This window comes from Lissotriton helveticus, chromosome 5_1 (assembly GCF_964261635.1).
Source record: "Lissotriton helveticus chromosome 5_1, aLisHel1.1, whole genome shotgun sequence".
Classification (NCBI taxonomy): domain Eukaryota; kingdom Metazoa; phylum Chordata; class Amphibia; order Caudata; family Salamandridae; genus Lissotriton; species Lissotriton helveticus.
The window spans coordinates 2135615222-2135640618 of NC_136065.1; the positions used below are offsets into that span (position 1 = coordinate 2135615222).

At 47.7% G+C, this 25397-nt stretch overlaps 2 protein-coding genes across 2 annotated transcripts in view; one reads left to right on the forward strand and one right to left on the reverse strand.

Annotated features, from left to right (window-relative positions):
* USP20 (ubiquitin specific peptidase 20) overlaps positions 1-6262 on the reverse strand; it is a 352979-nt gene extending 346717 nt beyond the window's left edge. Inside the window, exon 1 of the mRNA XM_078646239.1 lies at positions 6123-6262. The gene's annotated coding sequence lies outside the window, so the exon portion shown is untranslated. The remainder of the gene's footprint in view (positions 1-6122) is intronic.
* Positions 6263-6643: 381 nt separating this feature from the next.
* C5_1H9orf78 (chromosome 5_1 C9orf78 homolog) overlaps positions 6644-25397 on the forward strand; it is a 65425-nt gene continuing 46671 nt past the window's right edge. Inside the window, exons 1-2 of the mRNA XM_078646240.1 lie at positions 6644-8138; positions 16163-16222. Coding sequence (XP_078502366.1) covers positions 8059-8138; positions 16163-16222 — 140 coding nt within the window. The 5' untranslated portion in view covers positions 6644-8058. The remainder of the gene's footprint in view (positions 8139-16162; positions 16223-25397) is intronic.

Consider the following 25397-nt stretch of genomic DNA (forward strand, 5'->3'; position numbering starts at 1 on the left):
AAACTCGCTGGAGCGATAATTGCTGCCAGATGGTGGCGCGCGCTCCCGCGAGTGAATCTCCTGACATGCACTCGTGGCCATTGAAGGCAATGGAACGCGTGCACGTGCTTGGCTGAAAAGCCTTAGCGATCAGAAAAGGTATTTTTCCTTTGCAACGCATGCTCGTTGCGAAGGACGAGACCTAATAAACGTGTAACTTGGAGACAACCTCGGAATACTAAACTTAAACACCATGAAATTAAACTTTGACACAATAGGTAGCTATAATTGAGATCGATTTAGCTAACTGTGAAACCAGTTACAAAAATATACCAAAATTCCACACATTCGCACCTATATTTTAAGTAACTAAGGAGACTGATGCCAGAAGTAGTTTCTGTTAATCTGTAGTTTGACTAAACACATCTCCAGTTTTTCACAGAGCATTCACTTGATAAAATGGAATATCAGAAATGGGGTATACACATTCAAGAAAACCGAGCCAATGATCTGAAAGGAAGGCGCAATGAAAGAAAAGTTGTAATGCTCAATTGTGTACATGTGCATCAGAATTGCAGATACAGGGAATGTATACAGCCTTTTGTTGCTTGTCAGAAGTCTTCATTGTATATCTTGTTAGCTTCCTGTATTGTAAAATTTCAGAAAACCATAGCTATAAATGCGGTTTATAATTCTTAATTCTCGCCTGTTTCTTGCTGTCACAGCTAGGCTTCCCCAGTATAAAGGTGCAGAAACAACACTTATTCCACAGACCCTGCTGTACACCTAAGACTTTGCTTACAACTATTGCCTTCAGTACTAATAGTCTAGAGAAAGCCACCAAGGGAAAAAGGAACAGAATTAAAAAAAATCTAGTTTTACGACTCGGTAAATTGGCATACAAGAGAACATTGCCTCAAAGACATGTCTAAACTAGGATTAAGATTAAGATTACACACATATTCCTGCAATCTTTCCCACCATATACCTCTCCCATATGCGCCTTTCCTGTCTATTCTATGACCAGTGAAGTGTCCTGGCCAGAATACTGCATATTCTGGAAAGTTCAAGCTAGTACTTCAAAGCTAGTACTCTAAAGAGAGGTGGGCAGATGTAAAAAGTCTATGCTGCACTTTCTGCCTTTGTTTCTGGTAGTTCATGTTCAATGGCACATTTTTACAGGACTTCATGGTCACATTGCACATCATTCAGTGTCCAAAGACCAACAATGAGGTAATCCAAATGCTCTAAATTTTTAATTGTTATTGTTACTTTAGCTTATATAGCGCCATCTCACCTACAGGTCTCAAGGCGCTTATGACCAAAGGAGCAGCCAGGAAATCTCACGCAGAAAGAAGGGAAAGAGCAATAGATTATATAGATCCAAAGGCTTCTCTAAACAAAAGAGTTTTTAGCTGTTTCCTAAAGCATAAGAGGCTAGTCTCTTTCCGAAGATAGTCTGGCAGCTTATTCCACAACAGTGGAGTCTGTATGGAAAAGGCTCTTCCACCCTTAGTTGCCATTTTAAAACGGGGGCAGGCCAACAGCTGGGCGTCGGATGATCTAAGAGTCCGTTTAGGCAGATATGGAGTCAGGCGTTCCTTAATATAGGCAGGCGCCTGTCCATAAAGCGTCTTATGTGCAATGCAAAGACTCTTAAATTCCACCCTCTGTTTCACCGGGAGCCAATGGAGTTTTAGCAATAACGGTGAAGCAGGAGAGCATCTAGGAAGCCTAAAAATTAGCCGCGCAGCATCATTTAAGACAACTTGCAGTCTGTGTGTCAGATTTTTTGGCAAACCCAAGTAGAGGGCATTGCCATAGTCCAGGCGTGATATAATGGTGGCAGAGACCACCGTACGGAGCATGGATTGGGATAGGAGGGGAACTAGCCTACGCAGCTGCCTAATTAGGCCGATACATGTGCCCACGACGGTTGAGATCGGAGCCGTCATTGACAATTCCTGGTCAATTTTTATGCCAAGGCTTTTCACACTTGGCACTGGCAGCGGTGCGGGTCCAAGATCTTGGGGCCAGAACAAATCCCCCCAAGGTGATATGCCCGTAGATACCACAAGAACCTCTGTCTTTTCAGGGTTGATTTTCAGCCAATTGGCCGTCATCCACCCCACTGTAAACTTGAGCGCCTCTTGCACATATCCATGTGCTCCAGATGAGTTCTCAATGCTAAATAACAGCTGGGTGTCGTCAGCATAGTTAAAAACACGGCAACCCATAAGTACCAGAGATTCGATTAAAGGTTGTAGGTAGAGGTTGAAGAGCAGCGGTGACAATGCTGAACCCTGCGGGACTCCCCAATCCACACTACCAACCTCTGAGATGTCATCCCCCAAGTGAATCCTCTGCTGCCTCCCAGTCAGAAAGGATTTAAGCCAATTATATGCCATGCCTCCAATTCCAAAATCAGCCAGTCTGTCCAGGAGCAGGTCATGGCTGACAGTATCAAATGCCGCTGATAGGTCTAAAAGTACCAGGACACTCGGATTCTTACTGTCAGCCATGCCTCTAAGCTCATCCAGCACCAAGAGCATCACTAACTCTGTGCTGTGGTGAGCCCGAAAACCCGCCTGACGCTCCTGGAGAAGACTGTGTGATTCCAGAAAGCCAGACAACGACTGCAACACATGTTGCTCCAGAATTTTAGACATAAATGGAAGTTGTGAGATAGGTCGATAATTTTTTTAATTAGTAGCATCTGTTCCTGGTTTCTTTAACAAGGGTCTAACACAAGCCTCCTTGAAACCCAGTGGGAGATAGCCCGTCCGCAGTAAATTATTCAAGAGGGAAATAATGTGGTCCTCCAAGATGGGGAGCGCTGCCCGGAAAACACTGGGGGGGCAGGGGTCCGCTGGTGACCCTGATTTTATGGAATTCATCAATTGTTTGAGTTTCACAGACTCGATCTCTGGAAAACTCATAATAGTGCAGTCTTGAGGAGCACCCATAGTCTGCCGTGTAGTGAAAGCGGTTCCTGCCTTACTCTTAATCTCCAAGAGGATGGTGTCTACCTTTTCTAGGAAGAACTGTTGGAAGATGTTACAGTCGATTTTAACTTCGTCCTTTGACGGCTTCTTTGTTAATTCTGAGAGGATCTTAAAGGTTTCTTTCTGTATGTTGTCAGCTTGCTTTATACGATTATCAAAGTAATCGGCTTTAGCAGCCAAGATAAGTTTCTTATAGCTGTTTAATAAAGATTTATACTGCTCCCGATCCCTTTCCTCCTTGGATTTCCTCCAGATTCTTTCTGCGCAGCGGAGCTCTTTCTTATGGTCTCTCAAGGAGGGGGTGTACCACGGCGCGCCTTTGTCCATACCCTTAGCTCTCTGTAATTTCTCTGGGGCTATCTGATCTATTGCTTGTATTAGATTTTGAGTTAAGCTCCAGTAATCCTGGTCTAAATCCCCACTAAGAGGGTTAGCATACCGTGGGAGAAAGTCTGATAGGGTTTGGGAATCAACCTTCTTCCATTGTTGGACTTTTTTGATCTTTGGGATTTGAGCCGGTGGTTTCTTGTTCATAGCAATAGCACAATAAATCAAATAATGATCTGACCAAACACACGGAAGCACATCTTCGACAGAGACTTCCGGGCCAGAAGTCCAGATTAAGTCAAGTGTGTGTCCCTTTATATGTGTCGGGCCAGCCACCAGCTGTTTCAAGCCTACTGTGGACAGAACCAATTCCAGTTGGCGAGATACTGGGCCTTTAGGACTTTTTTCCCAGTGTAGGTTAAAATCCCCGGTTAGTAGCACTTTTTGATATCGTGTACAGATATCAGATATAATTGGGCCAAATAGGTCATTAAAAGCTGGTGTGGAATTGGGGGGACGATAAATTGTGAGGATCACCAAGCAAGCATTATTGAAAACAATTTTTACGCCTAGTAAATCTGCAAGATCAAGAGACTCTGCTAATAAATTCTCTACTTTCATGAGCTTCTTAAATATAATAGCGACACCGCCACCCCGCGCATTATTTGCGCGGTTCTGCCAAACTGCGTCGTATTCATTGGGGAGAGCTGCTATGATATCAGATGTTGAGTTGACGTCAAGCCAAGTTTCGCTTAACGTTAAAATATCAATGTCTCTCTCTTGAAGCAGGTCTAACAGGTCAATAATGATGTCCTGAGCATTGATGCTCTTCAAGCTAACAGGCCCGAGTCCTGGCTGCTGAGAAGTGAAAATCTAAAACTGGTGCTAACAGCCAGTCAGGAGTCTTTTGCATGCAGAGTCGGAGAAATGGGTTTTTATGCCAAATCTGAGGGGTGCTACATACAGAATTTAAGGCCTGGGCGCACTTGCATTGTATGTAGTTTGAAGATTGCTACACACAGACATCCAGCTGCATGTAGGCCGAGTCTGATAGATGAGGCCTGAGGCATGCTATCTAAGAAGGTATGCTGTACACAGCTACACCATGAACACAGACGCAAGCCTCCTGCATTCATACACCATCGTGTCCAGCTACACCATGAACAGACGCAAGCCTCCTGCATCCATACAGCATCGTGCACAGCTACACCATGAACACAGACGCAAGCCTTCTGCATGCATACAGCATCATGCACAGCTATACCATGAACACAGATGCAAGCCCCCGGCAGGCAAACCGCATCAAACGGCTGCAGACTCTGTGGTGCCCACAGCCACACACAGAACGAACCTGCAGTCTATAATACACAGACATAATGCCTGCTACCAAAAGGCAGCACAATAACTGCTACACAGTTTGAGGCCTTCTGCAGACAGGGCAGAGACCTCATGCCTCTGAATCAGGCATAGATCAAAAGCACACCAAACTCAGCAGTTACTAGTCGGTCTGCAAAGTTGCGCCACTCATTTAATTTACTTTTAGAGGAGTGGGTGGGTGTAATTTTTGATACAGATATAAAATGTGTTTCCCTTGCCTTCATTGCTTGATTTTGCTTGCGAGAAAGTGTCACAGGTAGTCCTTGAATGTCACTCATGATTACACTGAAATTATGAAAATGTCACACGTAGCAGTCTAAAACCTTGGCAGCTATGGATTGCAAATGTGGCACTTTAATGGAATGCTGTGGCAGAGCATGCGCAGGGGAATGAGGGTACATCGCATTGATGGAAGACGCGGCTTTCTGCACCAGTGCACAGCTAAGGCTGTTGTGCATCCCATGCATTGGAAGGTATACAGCATGTGAGTGTCCTGAGCTGCAGAATGTGAACAGTAGCGAAGCGTGCGCCACATGTTGTGAAGCCCCAGTGTCCTGCAAGCTCCTGAATGCGTGTGGCTTGTTCCTGAGTGATGGTGCCGCTTGGTACAGAAGTGAGGCTGGTTGGTGTTTGTATGTCGATGTTCCAGAAGTTCCTTAACAAGTGAGGCTCCCAGCTGCCAGTGAGAGTCCAGCAACATCCTGAACATGCGCTGCTGTGATGAGACTGTCCAGCATGATGCTGAAAGCATGCTGCAGTAGAGCTGGAGTGTCCCACCTGTTGCTGCACGCGTGCTTCAGCCATCTGGATTTCACGTGTCCCACGTGTTTCTGTGGATTGCGTGTAACGCATGATGCAGAAGGCATGCTGGAGTGTCCCACCTGTTGCTGCATGCGTGAAATGTAGATGGTAACAGAACATGTCCCACATGTGTTTCTGTGGATTGCATGAATTTGAAGATGTGCAGGCCAAGCCAATCGACTTCCATCTTAGTGGGGGTGATAACATTATATTTCTCACAGCCTTGATTGAGGTGTGTTGCAGCATTTTAAGGTTGCACGTGGGACGGAAGGCATGCTGGAGTGTCCCACCTGTTGCTGAATGCGTGAAATGCAGATGGCTGCAGCGCGTGTCCCACCTGTTGGTGAATGTATGGCTGCGGTATGAGTGTCACGCATGATGCGGGAGGTGCGCGGCTAAAGGCGTGAGGGTCACTCATAACGCGGAATGAGCGCAGCTGGGGCGCGTGAGCCCGCCAGTCATCCCAGTCAGGGGCGCGGGGCCCCAGCACAGCCTATGGGGGCCCAGACAGCGGAGCCGAGGGGCGGAGCTAATGACGTAGAATGACAGTCCTACGGCCCGGGAGGCTCCCAGCGGCGCCCGCCAGGCAGTGTCTGGCCGGCCCGAGGCCGCCTCAGTGATGCGCTGACTCACCCGCGGTGCCGGCTCTGGAGTCCACGGAGGGGCGCGCTGCCCTTCGGCCTCTCTCTGGCCCGGGTCCGACCCCGGCCGCCGGTTCACTGACAGCTGTCAGTCCCGGAGAGAGCGAGCATCTCTCTGTTACTGATAGGACCGCCCACTAACGGATGACCCGCCCACCAACGGAAGGCGGGGCGAACGTGAGACCCGCCCACTAACGGAAGGCAGGTCCTCCTGCGCGCTTGTCCAGTAACATCAGCCAATGAACTAAGAACAGATTGTGCTCCGACCAATCCGGGCTCGCTGCGCAGTCCCCGAGGACTCCGAACCAATAAACAATCTTCAAGCTCCCCCAACCACTGCAGGTGTTGACAAAGTACACTTGGAGGGGAGAGCGCTCGAGGAGAGATCAACCAGCCAATCCTAGGCCGAGCTTCTCTGACCAATCCTACCACAGGATTTTCTGCAACGAGTCATGGGCCCGCACACATGTTTTGGCTCTAGTGCATTATGGTATCGCTCATCTGATTGGGTGTGAGACCCTGCTGACGTAGCACCGACCGGATAGTCGCAGATACAGGATGGGAGACAACTGTTGAAGGAGCCTGAACCGAGAGTCTGCACCGGGGGAGAGCGGGACAAACGGAGGGCTGCCAGGGAGGGCGCACGGAGGAGGAGGAGGCTGGAGAGAGGCCGCAGAAGAGAGTGATACCTGAGAGAGGAGAGTGGACTTCACAGAAGAGAGAGAGAGGAGAGAGGCCATAGTACACACCAGAGAGAGACTCCAGAGAAGAGAGAGATACCATAGAGAGGAGGGAGAGATCACAGAGGAGAGAGAGATCACAGAGGGAGGCCACATTAGACACCAGAGAAACAGACTCCAGAGAAGAGAGTGATACCATAGAGAGGATAATAGACTTCACAGAAGAGAGAGAGAGAGAGGGACTGACAAAAGAGAGGCCATAGTACACACCAGAGAGACTCCAGAGAAAAGAGAGTGATACCATAGAGAGGAGAGAGAGAGAGATCACAGAAGAGAGAGAGATCACAGAGAGAGAGGCGGAGGCCAGAGTACACACCAGAGAGACAGACTCCAGAGAAGAGACTGATACCATAGAGAGGATAATAGACTTCACAGAAGAGAGTGAGAGATCACAGAGAGAGGCCATACTACACACCAGAGAGACAGACTCCAGAGAAGAGAGCGATACAATAGAGAGGAGAGCAGACTTCACAGAAGAGAGAGAGAGAGATCACAGAGAGAGGCCATAGTAGACACCAGAGAAAAGAGACACTGAGACCATAGAGAGGAGACTCCACAGAAGAGAGAGAGAGGCCATACTACACACCAGAGAGAGAGACTCCTGAGAAGAGAGTGATACCATAGAGAAGAGAGCAGACTTCACAGAAGAGAAAAAGAGATCACTGAGAGGGAGTGACAGGAGAGAGGCCAGAGTACAGACCAGAGAGACAGACTAGAGAAAAGAGAGTGATACCAAAGAGAAGAAAGTGCCAGGAAAGAGTAGTCTCCACAGAAGAGAGAGAGATCACAGAAAGAGGCCATACTACACACCAGAGAGACAGACTCCACAGAAGAGAGACACTGATACCAAAGAGAAGAAGGTGCCAGGGGAGCAAGAGACCATACTACAGACGAGAGATACAGACTCCACTGAGAAGAGTGCTGGGGAGGGATCATCTTACCAGAGAGATTGCAAGATCTGACAGACTGGGAAGAGACTAGAGCGAGGGGAGTGACACCCTGCAGAGAGGAGTGAGACAGAGTGACGAGGAGAGTGACAGGGCTCTGGGAGGCAGACAGGAGAGAAGCCTGGACACTGCTAGGAGTCTCCCCAGAGACTAGAAGAGGGAGGGGGCCACAGAGAAGAAGGAACACATACTACAGCAAAGGGAGAGACCATTGTGAGCGCCAGAGGGGCAACAGCCAAGGATGCCTCCAGGGAAGAACTTCAGGCGCCGCAAAGCAGAGTCCTCAGACGAGGAAGAAGACCAGGTGACGGAGGTGGTGAGGTGAGACCCCTGGGCAAAGGGGGAAGGGGTTACCACGAAGGACATTGGGGGAGGTGGAACCATGTGTAGTTCAATGGAAATATAAAGCAGGGGAGGACGAAAGACGATGGGGAAGAGAAAGGCGAACTGCACTGGAAGAGGAATGAGGGAAAATAAGGATAACTCCAGCAGTCCCAGTGAAGGCAAGAATAATGTAGATGCTCAAGGGACACTGACTCTGATTGGGTCTCCAGATCTGGACAGTGTAAGTGATATATATGTAGCTGAGCCAGCCATGTCCAGGTGACAATGTAGAATGATTCTCTGTTTTGTTGTGTTTGCTTCTGACCGTGAGGCAGGTGCTCTGTGGTGTTGGCCTAGTGGCTGCCACAACTCTTTGACTGAAAATAAAGAAGATTTATAAAGACCACAACAGCGTCAGTGTCCATCTGTTGCCGCTACAGTAGGTTTGTGTTAGACTTTCAAAGTACAAACCCGACTAGAAAGCAACCGAGTTCGCTACAGGAGATTGTTTTACATTACAAGTGGGAGGTGGGCAGTTGTAAGTAAGTGAGGGCTTGCTTGTCTTTACGGGACGGCCACCGCTAGAGCCTGTGGTAGGGACACCAAAAGGGGGGCCAAAGAAGGACATTTCAGAGTTAATGGTACAAGGGACTATAAAGTGACGAGGTGGTCCTTGCAGAGTTGGGTTCCAGCTTTTTCTGGAACTGGAGAATGGAACTGTCATGCCAGATTTGGACTGGGTGGATTCCAGATGCTAGGTGTGTAGCAGGAGAAGACCTGGTATCTCGCTCTTTACTTTTCACAGTTTTTCAATGTATTGCGGTGCTGCATAAAGTCCATGTCCCTCTTGATGTATTTGTTGGGTCCTTGTTAATAGAATATGTGTACATTCTGATTCCTGGTGGAGTTCGCTGGGGCACTGTACGTGCTAGGTTCGGCAAACCAGTGGATCTGATACTTTTGTGTCGAGTCAGCACCTTTTTATTACCCAATGTGCAAAATTCATTTAATCAGGCAACCTCAGAGTGTCTGCCTTGTGCCTTTCAGAGGTGTGATAACCCATCAGCATTGACTATGTGGTGAAATACAGCAGCACTTTAGGAGCAGGAGAAAGTACACAGAATATTGGCCTTCTCATGAAAGCGGTGGTAAGATATGTGTCTGCTGTTATTCATTTGTTTTCTACAGTGTCCCCAAGAGATGTTTTGAGGTAACAGGGCTTGTGCGCCTTTTCTTTGTACTACTGATAGCACCGGCCCACATTTAGCACCAGCGCTATCTTCAGAGAAAATTCCCTCATTTGCATGGGGATGTGGTCCGTTGCATGTGAGGGAATCTCTTTGCCTATGCGCCTGCCCAGTATTAAGATCAGGGAACACATTCAAACAGGCCCTTAGGAGGTGTATCCACAGTGCTCCACAAAAAGGTGGTACATTGTCAGTGCACCTCCTGAAGACAGGCCTCTTGATGGGAGAAAGGGTTCCCATGGATCCCCCAGACATCCCGCTGCAATCGGATGCAGTCATTCACTGCATCTGCCTGCAGGGGATCTCTCCCTTCCTTATAGTGCAGGCGAGCTTCCACCTACACAGAGCAGCTTTGAAGCAGCCGCAATGTATTTCACTGAATCCACTGCCCTCAGAGCAGCACAGGTTCGCGGCTGCCCCATGTCAGCGCATTCTTTGCAATAGGGCTCACTGTCCCAGTTTGCATCAATCAATCAGGCCACTTGTAAAGCGCACTACATACCCATGGGGGTCCCAGGGCGCTGGGGGTGGGTGGGAGGGTGCTGCTACTGATTGAAGAGCCAGGTCTTGAGTAGTCTTCTGAAGGTCTTGGGTCTGCCGTAGTTGGTGGGGAAGGTGTTCCAGGTCTTGGCGGCGAGGTGGGAGAAGGATCTGCCTCCAGTGGTCGTTCTTCGGATGCTGGGGACAGTGGCGAGGGCGAGGTCTGCTATGTTGCGGTGGAGGAAGGTGGCGAGGGAGTCACACAGGGCTTGCGATGGCGGGACGAAAACTCAACTGAAAATGCGACAACGAAATGAAACTTAATACCGAAAAACAGGCGAGCTACTATTTAAAGGAAGACAAGAACAGAGGCATGCGGATGCAAATTAAATATCCCACGACCCCTCTGTGTATATTAATGTCATGGTGCTATGCATGTACTCTGCATTGCAAAAAAGACTAACTACACATGCGTACAAATCCCTAGACCAGCTGAGGAGATGTAAACAAGCGCTCGCCATTTGTCTATAAGCTCCGTCCTTTTCAGATTGGGGGGCATGTTTTCTAGGATGTAAACAACAATCCAAAACACGCCCCCCAGTCTGAAAAGGACTGGCTTAAAAAGTAGAACAAACTGGAAAAAAAATACCCCTCAATCCGAAAAAGACGGGGCTTAGAAAGAGAGAATGACGTCACTGAGACCTCTTCTCCAATGGTTGGCCGCCGTTTAGGAGGCCAGCCAATGGAGAAGAGGGGCGGGGTTTACCCTCGCTACTCAGTCATTAATTCTCGCTGGCGAGACTGCGCATGTGCGCAGCCTACGCCAGTCTCGACCTAAAAAAGGCACAGAATCACGGGGGCAGAGAAGGAGAAAAAAGGCACAGAATCATGGGGGCAGCGAAGGGGACAGAAGGAGAAAAAAGGCACAGAATCACAGGGGCAGCGGAGGGGACAGAGGAGAAAAAGGCACAGAATCACAAGGGCAGCGAAGGGGAGATAGACAACAGCAGTCACGGACACCAAGAGAGTGCAATACAACGGAATGACAAACAAACCTGAGGCGCAGGTGGTAGCCTGCGGGTGGTGGAGGGCCGCAAACCTCCTCGGCAGCGGCAGCTGGAGCAGGGAGACACGGGCTGTGCTGTGCGGAGGGGGAACAACCTACCTGGTGGGGTCAAGGGTCGGTATAGGCTATTGTGTCTAGTAAAGGATGATCTAATGTGAGCCTTCAATGATTCACCCAGTGCCACCAATAAGGGATCATAAGAGCTCATACGAGGGGCATGCTCAGTTTTAGCATACATTTCTACATCCTTCTGCAGCAAAAACTGTATACTTGTGTCATTTGCTTAAAAAATGAGACGTTTACGTAGAGAGCTGGGTGCAAGTCAATCAATCAATCAATAGAATTTGTATAGCGCGCTACTCACCCATTGGGGTCTCAAGGCGCGGAGGGGGAGGGTCGCTACTGCTCGAACAGCCAGGTCTTGAGTTGTTTCCTGAAGGAGAGATGGTCCGGGCTCAGCCGTAGGTGAGTGGGGAGGGAGTTCCATGTCTTGGCTGCCAGGTACGAGAAGGATCTTCCTCCGACGGTGGATTTGCGGATTCGTGGGACGGAGGCGAGGGCGAGGCTGGCGGAACGGAGCTGGCGGGTGGGTGTGTAGAATGTGAGTCGGCTGTTGAGGTACTTCGGGCCCGTGTCGTGGAGAGCCTTGTGTGCGTGGGTGAGGAGTCTGAACGTGATCCTCTTCTTGACGGGGAGCCAGTGCAGGTCTTTCAGGTGGGCCGGGATGTGGCTGTGGCGAGGGATGTCCAGGATGAGTCGTGCTGAGGCGTTCTGAATGCGCTGGAGTCTTTTCTGGAGTTTGGCTGTGGTTCCAGCGTAGAGGGTGTTCCCGTAGTCCAGACGGCTAGTGACGAGGGCCTGGGTGACCGTCTTCCTGGTTTCGGTGGGGATCCACCGGAAGATCTTTCGGAGCATGCGCAGGGTGTTGAAGCAGGATGACGAGACGGCGTTGACTTGCTTGGTCATCGTGAGGGAGGAGTCCAGGATGAAGCCCAGGTTGCGTGCGTGGTCCGTTGGCTTCGGTGCGGTGCCCAGGGCAGGGGGCCACCAGGAGTCGTCCCAGGCGGAGGGAGATGGTCCGAGGATGAGGACTTCCGTCTTGTCTGAGTTCAGTTTTAGACGGCTGAGCTTCATCCATTCCGCGACATCTTTCATTCCTTCCTGGAGGTTGGCTTTGGCGGTGGCGGGGTCGTTGGTGAGGGAGAGGATCAGCTGGGTGTCATCGGCGTAGGAGATGATGTTGAGGTTTTGTTGGCGTGCGATGGCTGCGAGAGGGCTCATGTAGACGTTGAAGAGGGTGGGGCTGAGTGAGGATCCTTGCGGAACGCCGCAGATGACTTCGGTGGCCGAGGATCGGAACGGGGGGAGGTGGCATACAGTGTCGAAGGCTGCTGAGAGGTCCAGGAGGATGAGGGCAGCAGTTTCTCCGTTGTCGAGCAGGGACCTGATGTCGTCGGTGGTTGTGATGAGGGCGGTCTCGGTGCTGTGGTTTGCTCGGAACTCGGACTGTGAGGGGTCGAGGGATCCGTTGGTCTCGAGGAAAGCGGAGAGTTGTCTGTTGACGGTCTTCTCAATGACTTTGGCTGGAAAGGGGAGGAGCGAGATGGGGCGGAAGTTCTTGAGGTTCGTGGGGTCCGCGGTGGGTTTCTTCAGGAGGGCACTCAGTTCGGCATGTTTCCAACTCTCCGGGAAGGTGGCGGATGCGAAGGAGCTGTTGATGATGTTCCGGAGTTGGGGTGTGATGATGGTGTCGGCTTTGTTGAAGATGTGGTGTGGGCAAGGGTCGGTAGGGGAGCCGGAGTGGATGGTGTTCATCAGGCGGGTGGTGTCTTCAGTGCTGACCGGGGTCCAGGTGCAGAGGGTGGTGGTGGGGGGCGTTGGTTCGGTGGTTGGGTCCGTGGTCTGTGCGCCGAAGCTGTTGTGTATGTCGGCGATCTTGCGGTGGAAGAACGAGGCGAGTGAGTCGCAGAGGTCTTGCGAGGGTGTGATGTCGTTGTTGCAGGCGCTGGGGTTGGAGAGCTCTTTAACGATGCTGAAGAGTTCCTTGCTGTTGTGGGTATTGTTGTCCAGGCGTTCTTTGAATGTTGTCTTCTTGGTGGTGCGGATCAGCTGGTGGTGTTTGCGGGTGGCGTTCTTTAGGGCGGTCATGTGTTCTGCTGTCTGGTCGTGGCGCCAGGCTTTCTCGAGGGCGCGGCAGGTTTTCTTGGAGTTTTTGAGTTCATTGGTAAACCACGAGGCTTTCCTGCTGCCGGGTCTGCTGGGAGGATTCTTCAGTTGTGCGAGTTCGTCGCGCAGTTGATGAGCCACTGTGTGAGGTTGCGTGCTGCTTCGTTGGGGTCAGTCGTGTTGGTGGGCGGGTTCTGGCTGAGGGCTGTGGTGAGCTGGTCGGCGGTGACCTTACTCCAGCTTCTGCGGGGAACCTGTTGTGGGTGGTGGTGGGTCGTGGTTCTCCTGAAGCTGAAGTGTACGCAGCTGTGGTCTGTCCAGTGTAGTCCGGTTGAGTGGCTGAAGGAGGTGTGCTTGCTGGAAGAGAAGATGGGGCCGAGCGTGTGGCCGGCGAACTGGGTGGGGGTGTTCACCAGTTGCTTGAGTCCGAGGTTGGCGAGGTTATCCAGCAGGGCGGCGGTGTTGCAGTCCTTGTTGTTCTCCAGGTGGAAGTTGAGGTCCCCTAGGAGGATGTAGTCTGTGGAGGTGAGGGCGTGCGGGCTGACGAAGTCAGCGATGGCTTCTCTGAATTGTGTGCGTGGTCCCGGGGGTCTGTAGATGAGGGTGCCTCTGAGGATGGTCTTGGGGTCGGTGTGTATCTGGAAGTGGAGGTGCTCGGCGGCGGTGAGGGTGTCGTCGGAGTTGGTCGTGATGCGGATGGTGTTTCTGTGGACGATGGCGATGCCTCCTCCGGTTTGGTTCCTCCGGGTGATCTTGTAGCCCTCCGGGATGGCTATGGCGATGTCGGGGGCTGAGGAGGCGTTCATTCATGTTTCTGTGAGGAAGGCGACGTCTGGTGATGTTGAGTCGAGGAGGTTCCAGAGTTCGGCGTGCCTGTGGACGGAACGGGTGTTGAGCAGGATGCCCTTGAGTGACTATCATCCATTGAGAACTTTTAATGCCCGAGTGTGTAGTCACTCAAATTGAAAGAACAAGCACTGAAGAGTTCTAGAGACAGTTTGGAAGGTGATTTTTTGCAGCCCAAAGTTGGAATAAGCCTTAGAGAATCCCATTAAAGATGATTCAGTGGGTTTGAAACGCATTGACCATCATTCGTGGGCCTACTTGTGTTAAAAATATTTTTTTTATGCGTGACACTGTAATCCAGGGAATCATTTATTGTTAACAGTTGTTTAAAAACTATAACCTCGGTTCAGAAGTTATGCTTTTTCAGGGGTGCACTGTGACTATTCCTGAGCTCCTGTTTTGGTCTTCAAAAAATATGAACTGACATTTTGTATTGTTTTTGTTTCATTGTTATGTCAATTTTTATTTCTTTTTTTAAATTGTCTGTATCGACTGTTGTGTTTTGATTTATGTCGGAGGGAGGGAAGAATGTTTGTGATAAAATTTAGCATTTTATCTTTTGTATGTGACCAAAAAAAAGCATTTTGTATGATGTCTTTACAAAATATAAAAAATAAATGGTGACCTCTGTTAATTAAAGCGGCTATAAATTAATTTTAATTGAAAAGTATCAGTCAATTTTGGCATTGTTTGATTGGAATAATTTTCTGGTGGTTCAGCCTTACTGACTTTAGGAGCCTAACCCCTTTGTTTAGTTTTCTTTACGTGAAGTGGCATAATTTCAGGAATTTCATATAGTCTGCATAACACAATAGTCCCAAATTACGAAGATTATGCCAGTGTAATTTACATCTAGCTCAGGCCCATATATCAAGTGCTCAGACTCCCCCAGATCCAGAATTTTACAGGCTGCTTTCCCACAACTAGTTACAAAACCGCATCACCTCTGCACGGCATGCTTTGCTTTGGCTTCCTGTAGCCTGAAAAGTCTCATTCAAGGCAGCCAGCATTACTTACTCCAACCTTCACTTCAAGATCCATCTTTCACAATAGTTGTTTATTTTGTTTTGGAAAAAACCTAAGCACTAGATTAAAGTAAAATCCATCTTTGAATAGAAATGTTGTTTATTTAAGAAGTTTTTTATAATTTACTTGAAGTCACCAATTGGCTACTTTAGGCACAAGAGTACACAGGGGTGTGGAATTCCTATCACCGTGTGCCCCTGGATCTATCATTCATCAACATCACCCTCCATGTAGCATATATCTCTGTGTAACATTTCTCTCATTATAACATTACACATTCCAGCAATATTCCATAACATTCCTCACTACTTTACATCAACACTTACTCCCCATAGCTGTTTGCTACATGTACGGTTCTCAGTGCAGCGATTCCCTCGTTAAGCATTCCTCTGTGCAGAATTCAGCTCCATAAAGAGTTTCATTTTTGCAGCCTTCCTATGTGTGTTTTTACGTTCTACCTCTCTACGCAACATTCCGCTCCTTGCCTCATTAGATGCTGAGATTAGCTACATCACACTTAGCTCAGTGAGCTAAGGCTCCCTCCATAGAGCGATCTCACAACCTGGTACACTTCAACACCATCCATTGCCAGTAAGACATCTCATTCGGCTGATGTTCCTATGATGAAGATATGTTGGCAACCTAGAGTTTCAAATAAAAATTTTTTTAAAAATTGAATATGATTGAATTGGGTGACAATGGCTCGTGTTGCATTGCTTCTGAGCTGAAATACTATTGTAAAACCTCCACTCAACACAGTAAAGCTGTAAGCTACATAGGGTTCTCCTATTGGCCTGTAAATATGTGTGGCTTCGCTCTACTGTTGGTAGGGGCCATTTTTAGCTGTTGTGCCTGATGTCAGACTTTAGCCTTCGCAATAGCGAAAACCATGAGCTGTTGCGCTCAGCAGCCTGGTTATGAGGAATGGGTGGGGCTTGGTGGATGGATGTTGCCTACTGAGGAATTATTTTGACAGGTAGTAATGTAGAGGAATCCTTTGGACTGCTGTAGTATCTAGGTGTATGTACAACTGTGGTGTTTTTTTTTCATTTTTATTTCATCCTGTCTTGCAACTTATTAAGCTTTTTCTGGCTCTCCTTCGTTTCATGACGCTTTCAATGCAGAGAAGACTGTCGTCAGCGACAAACTTTGCTCTTTGAAAATTAAATTAAATTTTCTTTCTTCTATAGATCAAAACTAGAGGAAGCAAAAGAAGTTCAGAGTCTCAGGCGGAGGCCAAACGGAGTTAGGTAAGTGTTCATCTGTATTCAAAATAAAGGGATTTTATGTTCGCACTTCCTCTAAATTGGGAAGTGTAGACACAGCTACTACTCAGACCATGACTAGATGCTGCAGCGCACTACGTTCGGATCATCGACAAACTGAATGGGGACGGAGGGGGGGAGTAATAAGAATGAGTGCAATAATTGTGCTATGGGCACATGGGATAAATCCAGCTGTATACCCTTGAAGTCAGGATCGAAAAGATCTATTGTAAGAAGCACCACCTTATTTACGGGCAAATGTATTAAACAATTTTACATTTGCAAATGCGTGCAAATTGGTAATTTTGGCCATTAGCGAATGCAAAATAACCTTTCAAGAAGTATAAAAGGTTTTGTAGCCTCAAGGTTATGTAATCACAAAATAGCATTTTGACTAGAAATAGCAAATCTCAATTTCACATTTCCTTAGCACATGTACCAAGCATTTTCTAAATGTAATCTGTGCATTGAGGAAAATACTATTACCATCGACTCAAAGTCGATGCTAACCATGGGCAAATGCTTTGGAAAATGCACAAAAATTGATTTTTCAAACTGGCATGTGTGCGCTACATGGGTCCCGGGCACCCTTGGATTAGCATTACCTAATTTGCGAATACCTATTAGGTTATCACAAATTAGCTAATGCAAAACCATTTGTACCTGTGTGCCTTTAGGCCCATAGGAACGAATGGAGTAGTTTTACCTAATAGCGATTACCTATTTACTGAATCGCTATTTGGTAATATTAAGGAATTGCTAAATCTATGGCGATTCCTTACATACATAGCATTTTGCGATGACCAAATAGCAATTCAGTAACAATTTCTATTTGGTAATCGCAAAATGCTTTTTTGCTACATGAGCCCCTTCATGATGATGGCCAAGACTTCTGTAGTTTGCTGTTATTGTTCTGGTAGTGATTCCGTTTAAAATGGCTACAGAAATATCTCAAAACTTCCCACTCAACCTATATTTCGTCTGAATTGAAAAATCATCTAACAATACTGTATGACACCAAATTTCTCAAACAACCTTTATTTTTTTATAGCAAAAACACTAGCATAATTTTTTTACACAATTGATAAGAAATGCACATCATATTTATAATGTTCAACTATTTCATTATCATAAGCCCTTGCCCTAATCCCCGACATACACACCAATCACTCGTCGCGCACACTCACGAAAAATCAAGAGATCCAAGGTAGCCTTTGAAACCCACTCAGGGATCCACCTTCTTGGTACCGATGACCTGTTCGTGTTCATAATGGGTCCCAAAGTGACTTGCGGAACAGCTCCTAACTCTGATGGAGAAAACACCTTACAAAAGCTTCGAGCCAGGTGTGACCCTAGCAGCCACACATTTATTGGGTTTAAGTTGCTTATTGCAACCAGGTAGTCAGTTGTATATACTACATGAGGAGCCTGTCGTGTTTCAAATGAGATGCTCAAGTCATAATTAGAAAAAAAGTCAATGTACTGTTGCAATGTTTGGGCCTGCACTTCCACTGGACAGCTGCACTAAAATCCACCCTCAGGGAGTTAATATTATTTTAGATTGTGTGCACTGGCTTGGTCGTTAATTAGCATTTGTTAAAGAGGGACTGGCTGCAGTGATGGGAATGTTGCTTGTTTCTGTAAGCAGCCTTTTTCTGTAAATGAAAGTTGACTCCAGTTCATTTGTTGTCCCTTCTTGCTCATAAAAGAATGACAACTTACCCGCAGGCCCTGGTAGGTTTCACAGATCCAAGGGTTCTTTCCTGGATAACGCTTTCCACTTGTGAGAGTTGGGGTGGAGGCCAGGACCCAGTACACATCCTAAATAGTGGTTGATGTTTTCTAGAACTGCAGGTGCTGTGGCTTGATGCAGGGGGGGGGGGGGGAGGAGGACTAAATCCGTACATTTACCCTTCCTCTCAGGTCTAGATCATTATATTAGTGCACCACTTCAGCCATCATCTCTATTATTGTTGCGCATCGCCGTACAGCCCCTCCCACCCACATCACTTTATTGTGAAATGCGTGTTCCTGCCATATTGCTGACTCAATGTATTTTAATCCCGGTTGACTGTCAGGGGGTGTGCCACGCCTACAACTCCAGGTGGTATGAAGCAAACCGAAGGATGCATAGTCTGTGAATAGTTGTAAAGTATAAGATGTCATAACAGACTCAAAGTTGCTGACTAAAATTGCTTGTTTTATGGTATGATAATCTTAATGTTTAGATTAATTTTTAAATCCCAAATGGGCTGGTTTGTGAAACTCCTGAATGAATCGTAGTGCGAGTAAAGTAAAAAAAAACTGATAACTCAGTCCCTGTCATAATACAGTTTCTTCCTCAAATTGAAAGAGTAGCCTTCAAAAATGCATTATTGAAAAGTGCAAGTTACTTTCCTTCAGTAACCCTCTTTCTGGTGGGTACCCCATCTAACTGCCGATTATTCACCTTGTGAAACCTCTAGAGCGCCAGACTAGATCCAGAAACTTACACTAGCGCTTGTGCAACCACCAGGTGACTGCATTGGACTCCACGTTGACTCGGCACCACCTCTTAACATGGACACAGAGCCGCATATAGGAGCTACCCATGCATGCTGATGTCAGTTTGTCCCTATATCTTTGACGCCGTTAGATGCTGAGCAACTTGCACATTAGGATATATAGTGTGCTAAATCTAACTGAGGGCCTTTCTTAGCACCCTAAATGTCCACTCCACAGAGCAGGGAGGATGGTGGGCAGTAAAGAATCTGCCAATAGACACTGTCCACCGTACAGAGCTTTACTGAAGGAAAGTAACTTGTTCTTCTGATGGATTTTTCTAACAGCAGATGCCTCACTTGTGAATGGATACACAAGTAGTTCTTGCCAAAAGGCAGAGGGGTTAAGGAGTATATTTTACAACAGGACCCCCTGAAAAAACGCAAGTGCAAAATGCTCCTGTTCACAGACCTGAGAGTCAAGGCAGTAATTCCCGGAAAAAGTGTAGATGGACGCTACCATAGCCATCTTGCAGATATTTTGATGCAAGAACGCTTCTGGGCAGGCCCACAGTGGCTAGTCGTATGAGCCCAACGGTCAAATTAGAATATATTTTGATAGAGGGCAATCCATCATGAAATGGTCCCTTTCTACTCAGTGCAACCTCTCATTGAAGGCACCAAATTAAATTACCAGTAAAATCTGAGGCTAAATGTAACGTCCCTGTAACCTTTGTTTTTTTTCAGTGAATTTCTACATTTTACATTTTTTTCTTTCCTAACAGTAACCCGTAATCTTTAAGAGGGGGTGTGTGAGTGGCTATAAAGGTAGGTGAGTGTGTATGTGAGTGGATATGTGGGTCTCAGAGTGGCAGTAGTGGCCTGCAGGGAACGAGAGTGGGAAGACGAGGGTACAAAATACAAACAAAAAAGAACCACTTACATCCTCACCGCATTTCTCTCCTCAGTTGTCCCTCGTCGTCTCTCCAGCCGGAACCAGGGAGCCCACAGGCTCCCTCCCCTAAGTCAATCACAACACTGCAATGCAGCATTGTGATTGGTCTGAGCGTCGTGGCTCGTCGCTCAGGCAAGGAATGGGAGGCTGGGCATGTTCCCCACCAGGCTATGTACTGCAGCCGGATGGGTAATATGCAAAGTACGCAGGTCTGTTTGGTCGGCCCGAGAGATTTGGAGTGCAGCAACGACTCCTCCTCCCGGACGTCATGGGAGTCCAGCCCCACTCCGCCCAACTTTGCTGACACTAGAAATAAGATTATATCAGAAATAACTTCTATGAGGAAGAGGTGTGGCGCCGCGGCCAGGGCGACTGACGCTGGAATCTGGGGACCACGGTTCGATCCCCGGCTCCGGCGGCAGGTTAGCCCAGCACCATGTGACTCTGGGCAATAGCTTGCTTAATCTTCCCGACGGCCCCCAGCGCCTAGAGACCCTTACGGGTGATTGTGCGCTTTACAAATGTGGACTTTGTTTGTTTTTTTTTTTTTATTATCATTTTATTTTTTTATTTTATACTGCTCCAAAAGCAGTGTTGGCGACACTGCTCCACCTTAGCGGAGGAGCCGGCACTGCTGAGTGGGTGTGTGAGTGGATTTGTTGGTGGCTGTATGGGTGTGTGAGTGACTATGGGTGTGTACATGGCTGTATGGGTGTGTACTTGGCTGTGTAAGTGGATGTAGGAGTGCCTGTGTGTGGGTGCATGAGTGAGTGGGTGTGCGAGTCTCAAAGTGGGTCTGTGAGTCTCTGAGTGGGTCTAGGTCACGTGTCAACAAGAAGTTAGTCTCCCAGCAGGTCAGACTGCAAAGATCGTAGAGTAGAGGTTTGTTCCAGTAACCAGCTGGCAGAAGTAAATGTAGGTTGTATCAACGCATAAAGCGGTTTGATACGCTGGGCATAATCAGGAGCGTATGTCCTCCTGAAATTTAAAAATCCCAGCAAAGACTGAAGTTTCTTCAGTGAAGAAGGAGGGTGCAATTGTGCACATTTCGCCAGAAAGTGGAGGGCCAAACTCCTACCTTCACGATTGACCTCGTAGCCCAAGAAGAGCACCGCAAGATCATCGATGTGTGAGTTTGCAAAATTACATTTGCATCCATAGTCGGCAAGCAATAGTATAATTCGGTCGGCTCGGCCTAGATACGTCATCCGGTCATCGTCTGTCGGGTAAATATCATCAACTTACGAGAACGCATCTGGGTTAATGCTGTGCAACAAAGACACAACACGTGCAGCGAAAGCCCCGGGGCTATTTGTATACCCCATAGGCAAACGTGTAAACTTTTTCTGATTGCCAACAGCAGTAAATGCTGTCAAGTAGCGGCTCTCGGGAGCCAAACTGTAGAAACCATTGGAAATATCCAGTCTAGTTTTGTATTTTTTACGATCAGTGCTGTTAACAAGCGCAGAGCTGTGAGTGTTCTGTACCGCAAATGTACGACAATGACTATTCAAATTTTGATAATCTAACACAATGCGATATGAACCGTCCTGTACCGGAAAAAGCTGATTATTCATCTGTGATTCACAGTATTCAATTACACCTTGATACTCTAATTGAGTCAGAATATCACAAACAGGAGCTTTAGCCTCCCGTCTGATTGGATATTGCGGTTGTGGCTGCGGCATAGACCGTAATTGTATGTTGTGTGCCAGCGAATTCTTATCACAGCCCACTTGATTATGGTACACTGCCGGGGCAAGGGACAAACCCACTCTGCTGCTTAAGCCTTTGCATGTTCCTCAGGGACGTACGGTGAAAAACTCGGGAGTATCACCTCCTCCCCTCTAGAAGCGGCTAAAACAAATGGTGGAGACCAATCCGCTTCCGCTAACAGAATGTCATAAGAAGTGAGATTTTCCCAGAAAACCGCCATAATTGTACGCTGTATATCGCCCTCAATTTGGAGTACTATTTCATATAGTCTTTCCGGGGGAGCAACTCGAGTATCTGCTGTTTCCACTGTAATAAGCGTATCAGTTGCTCTCGCCTCCAGACAGGGAGGCAGTACCTCCAGCACTATGGTAACCTCCGCTGCGTGGCTAGCAGTAGCGTCCTCACCGTCTGAGGCATATTTCACTGTTAAAGCAGCAACTTTTTTCTTTTGATATGGGGGTCCAAAACGAGGCAGTCTCTCTTGTTTGGCCTTTATGTCAAACTGACGAGGTTGATCTCGTCCCTGTTGGGTCGTCGCACCTTTGCTACGATCCTGGCGCTCCCCTCCACCGACTCGAGAGTCCGTTGATTCTTGTAAAGAACGAGGAGAGCGCTGATCAGGGACCAGAAATCGTCCAGGAGTCTTAAGTTTTGCGCAGTCGCGCAAATCATAAGTACACTCAGACGTTTCGAGTGTCAGTTAACCAGCACGCAAACCCTGCTTCTGTTGTTGCTGCCCCTGTTTTTTGTGTTTCCAGTTCTTTTTAGGAAAGAAGGGGCACAGCACCCTTTTCAGTTTGGGCTTTTGGCTGAGATTGATTCTGAGTTTGTGGTTGAGTAAAAGGCTTAATTCCCAGACTATATAAGGTTTTGTAAGCTTTAGCAATAATCTTTGGCAATTTGTGCTGTTTATTTGTGTCTGCAACAGCTTCCAAGCGTTGCGCCACCTGCAAGCTTACTGCATCACCCTTAACATTAGCATGCATCATATCGCACAAAATATCGAACACTCCCACCAGTCTCATTCCCAACTCCAGGGCCTCTTCGGCCCCATGTTCATCTTGAACACGTTTAATCACAGAAGGGAGAACGGTCATTGAGGGGGTACCAAAACACATCGAATATACCGTTGCAAACACTCTACCCCAAGTGTTACAATTAGCTAACTCTGGAACAAGGCCTTTAGGTAAACTCATCGTCAGCATCCTATGTTTTTCCACAGGTGTGGTATTTGGAAAGACAGCTTCGAGTTGGCCAAATATTTCAGCTAGCCAATAAGGCAGCTCGTCCTTATTTAGTGGAAGCTTGCCCATCACTGAATTAACCATGACTGGACTGATCATCACACCACCGGGTCCCGGTGGTTGTGCAGTAACGCCAGATGGTCCCACCTGCTGTGACTGGAGCGCTTTTAGGAGGAGGTATGACAACCGCCATAATCAATAGAAGAGAATAACAACCTATGTATGGCAGCGTAATAACAGGTAAAAAGAAAGACCTTTTAAAATTCAAGCTTGAAAAACCTATAAAAGTATTCAATATAGGAGGCTACACCGTCACAACTGTCTCCGGAAACTGAAGTGAGTGGTTTGTTCACAAGCACAAGCACTGCTCGGGAATCTCGCAGATAAGTACCAGACCAAACGTTAGCAGCGCCATATTGCAGGGATTCTGCACATGTACAGAACTATGCGCAGGAAAACAGGACCTCGTTGTGTAGGGGCTAAGCCTTCCTACCGCCTTAGTACCCAAAATCCCAGAACAGACTAGCTATAGTGTCTCATTCATTCTCCTACATAATCACGAGGCTACAAATTATTCGACAACCCAGAACACAACACTCCCGGCTCTCTCGGGAATCGCGGTAGCAAGATGTACCCTTTTGCTCACTCACTCGTACTTGTCCACAGTAAGAATAGACAGAGTCACTGTTATAGTTCAAAATTTTTATTTTTAACTATAGTGCTCTATAATGCAATATACGAGCCACTACCAGCAGCAAAACGCATAAACCAAAAACAGTTCGCATTGTAGCAAGTCCATAGACTATAAAAGGGGAAATTATTGTATACAGACAGTGGATAAAGGACTATAAGGCTAACCACCTCCCCTTTACCATAAGAAGTTTTATTATATAAAGGAAGATCTCTCGGCTTTGTCAGCAGACACTATACCTTAGTGCCTATGTTGAAAATTAGTACGGTTTGGTGAACATTATCTGCGCCATCTTGCCTCTTCCCCTGATGCCACACTTTTGTCGTGCGCACCCGCCATTTTAAGATGCCCTGATCAGAGCGAACCCTTTTGCATGCCGCTGGCCCCTGATATAGCCCTTCGCCCTCACTAAGCCTGCACGCTGACCAACCCCCTGCTTGCACCTGCCTTGAACCATAAACCCCTCTTCGGCGCTGCTCTGCCCCAGGCCCTCATCCTGTTCCCAGCGCGACACCTCCCTTCTTCCCTTTCACGATCCCCGGCCCTTAGATGCAAACCCCCTTTTTTTCCCCCGTGTGCCCGTTTGTCTTCCCCGTTCCCAGGCCGACACCCAGCTCTGCCGATACCATTCCTTGCCCCTCCCCGTACAATAGAAAGCTTCCCCCACCAAAGGATCCCCGGGTTGATCAAAGCCCCCACTCCATGAGATCCGATCAAACCCCCCACATTCCGTGAATCGACGGAATATCCAGCTGCGCGATACTCATCACCTGTTGTGACTAGGGTGGGGACTTCAACTGTAAATGTGTGTGGGAACGGGCCCAAAGGGGAGTTCCGGGAATGTCTTTTCCATACATCAAAGCTTTAACATGAATATGTAATCTGCAATAAAGTCATAAAACAGTGTATAAGAGGCCAGGCCTCAGAAATGTAGCTAGAGCACCTCAGAACGATACCTTCTGCCCGTTTTGTTGTGTTCTCCTCCGGAGAGAATAAAAAAACCTTGTTTCCTGCTTTCCAGTCTCCAGCGCCTGCCTCTTCATTGATTAAATAACTAGAGGGTCACAGAGGCAATACCGCCGGGCAAATACCGATTGTCCCCGACCCGTCTCAGGTTTAACAATTGGCGTCCCAAGCGTGGGGCCCATCAGCGACTCGTGGATCCAGTGGGAGAGGTCCCGACGACAGAGTGAACGACTGCAACGATCGGGAGAGCTCTTGCCCAATAGACCCTCGTCTGGCAGCCGATCATCCGAACTTCACTAGTTCCGAACAGACCTCTCTCGAGTGATCTACGGTCCTGACTGGGAACCATTAGGAGTGCCGTGAGAAATACGAGAAAAAGAGGACGAACGGGCGCTGGATTCGGAAGACAAGAAACTGTCCACATGGTCCGGGTAAGGTTGTGTAATCACGACAAGTTGCGAAATGATTGCTTGATTGTTTGATTGCTTGATTATTTATAAAATACTAGTATTACTCTTTGTTTGACCTATTTGGAGATTCACTGTCTGCACACGGAGAAACAGTAGGCTCCTTCTCTTTTGCAAACGGTGAAGGATAGGTAACGTAACCGTCGCGCCTATCTTTCTCCCCCACTGACTCTATTATTTCTTAACGGTTTTTGGGAGACTCCCCTCTCCCTCACTGATTAACTGGGTTCTTTAACCCCGAACTACTGTTCACAGATTGTCTTCTGGAGATTCTCTGTCTGCAAACCGGAAACAACAGCTTCCTCTTTGCGGTTAGTGAAAGGGTAGAGGACGCAGACTTTTGCGCCCTACTTACTCTCCCCATTGTCCTTTTTCTATCCTATTTATTTATTTATTAATTGCTTGATTGTTCCGCGCTCTTGGTTACTCTTTTTTATTTTTTGTTCATGAGGTATTCACTGCCTGCAAACAACGTAGAATAGGAATATTCTGTCTAGTCTTTGCACCTAGTGATAAGATAGGCACTGCTGACTTATTAGTCCCTCGTTACGAGCCGTCATGTCTGTCTTCTCCCCATTGATTGATAATTGGTTCAGCCCGGACCGTGTATTAGAGGTGGACCATATAGCTCCACTAGAAGG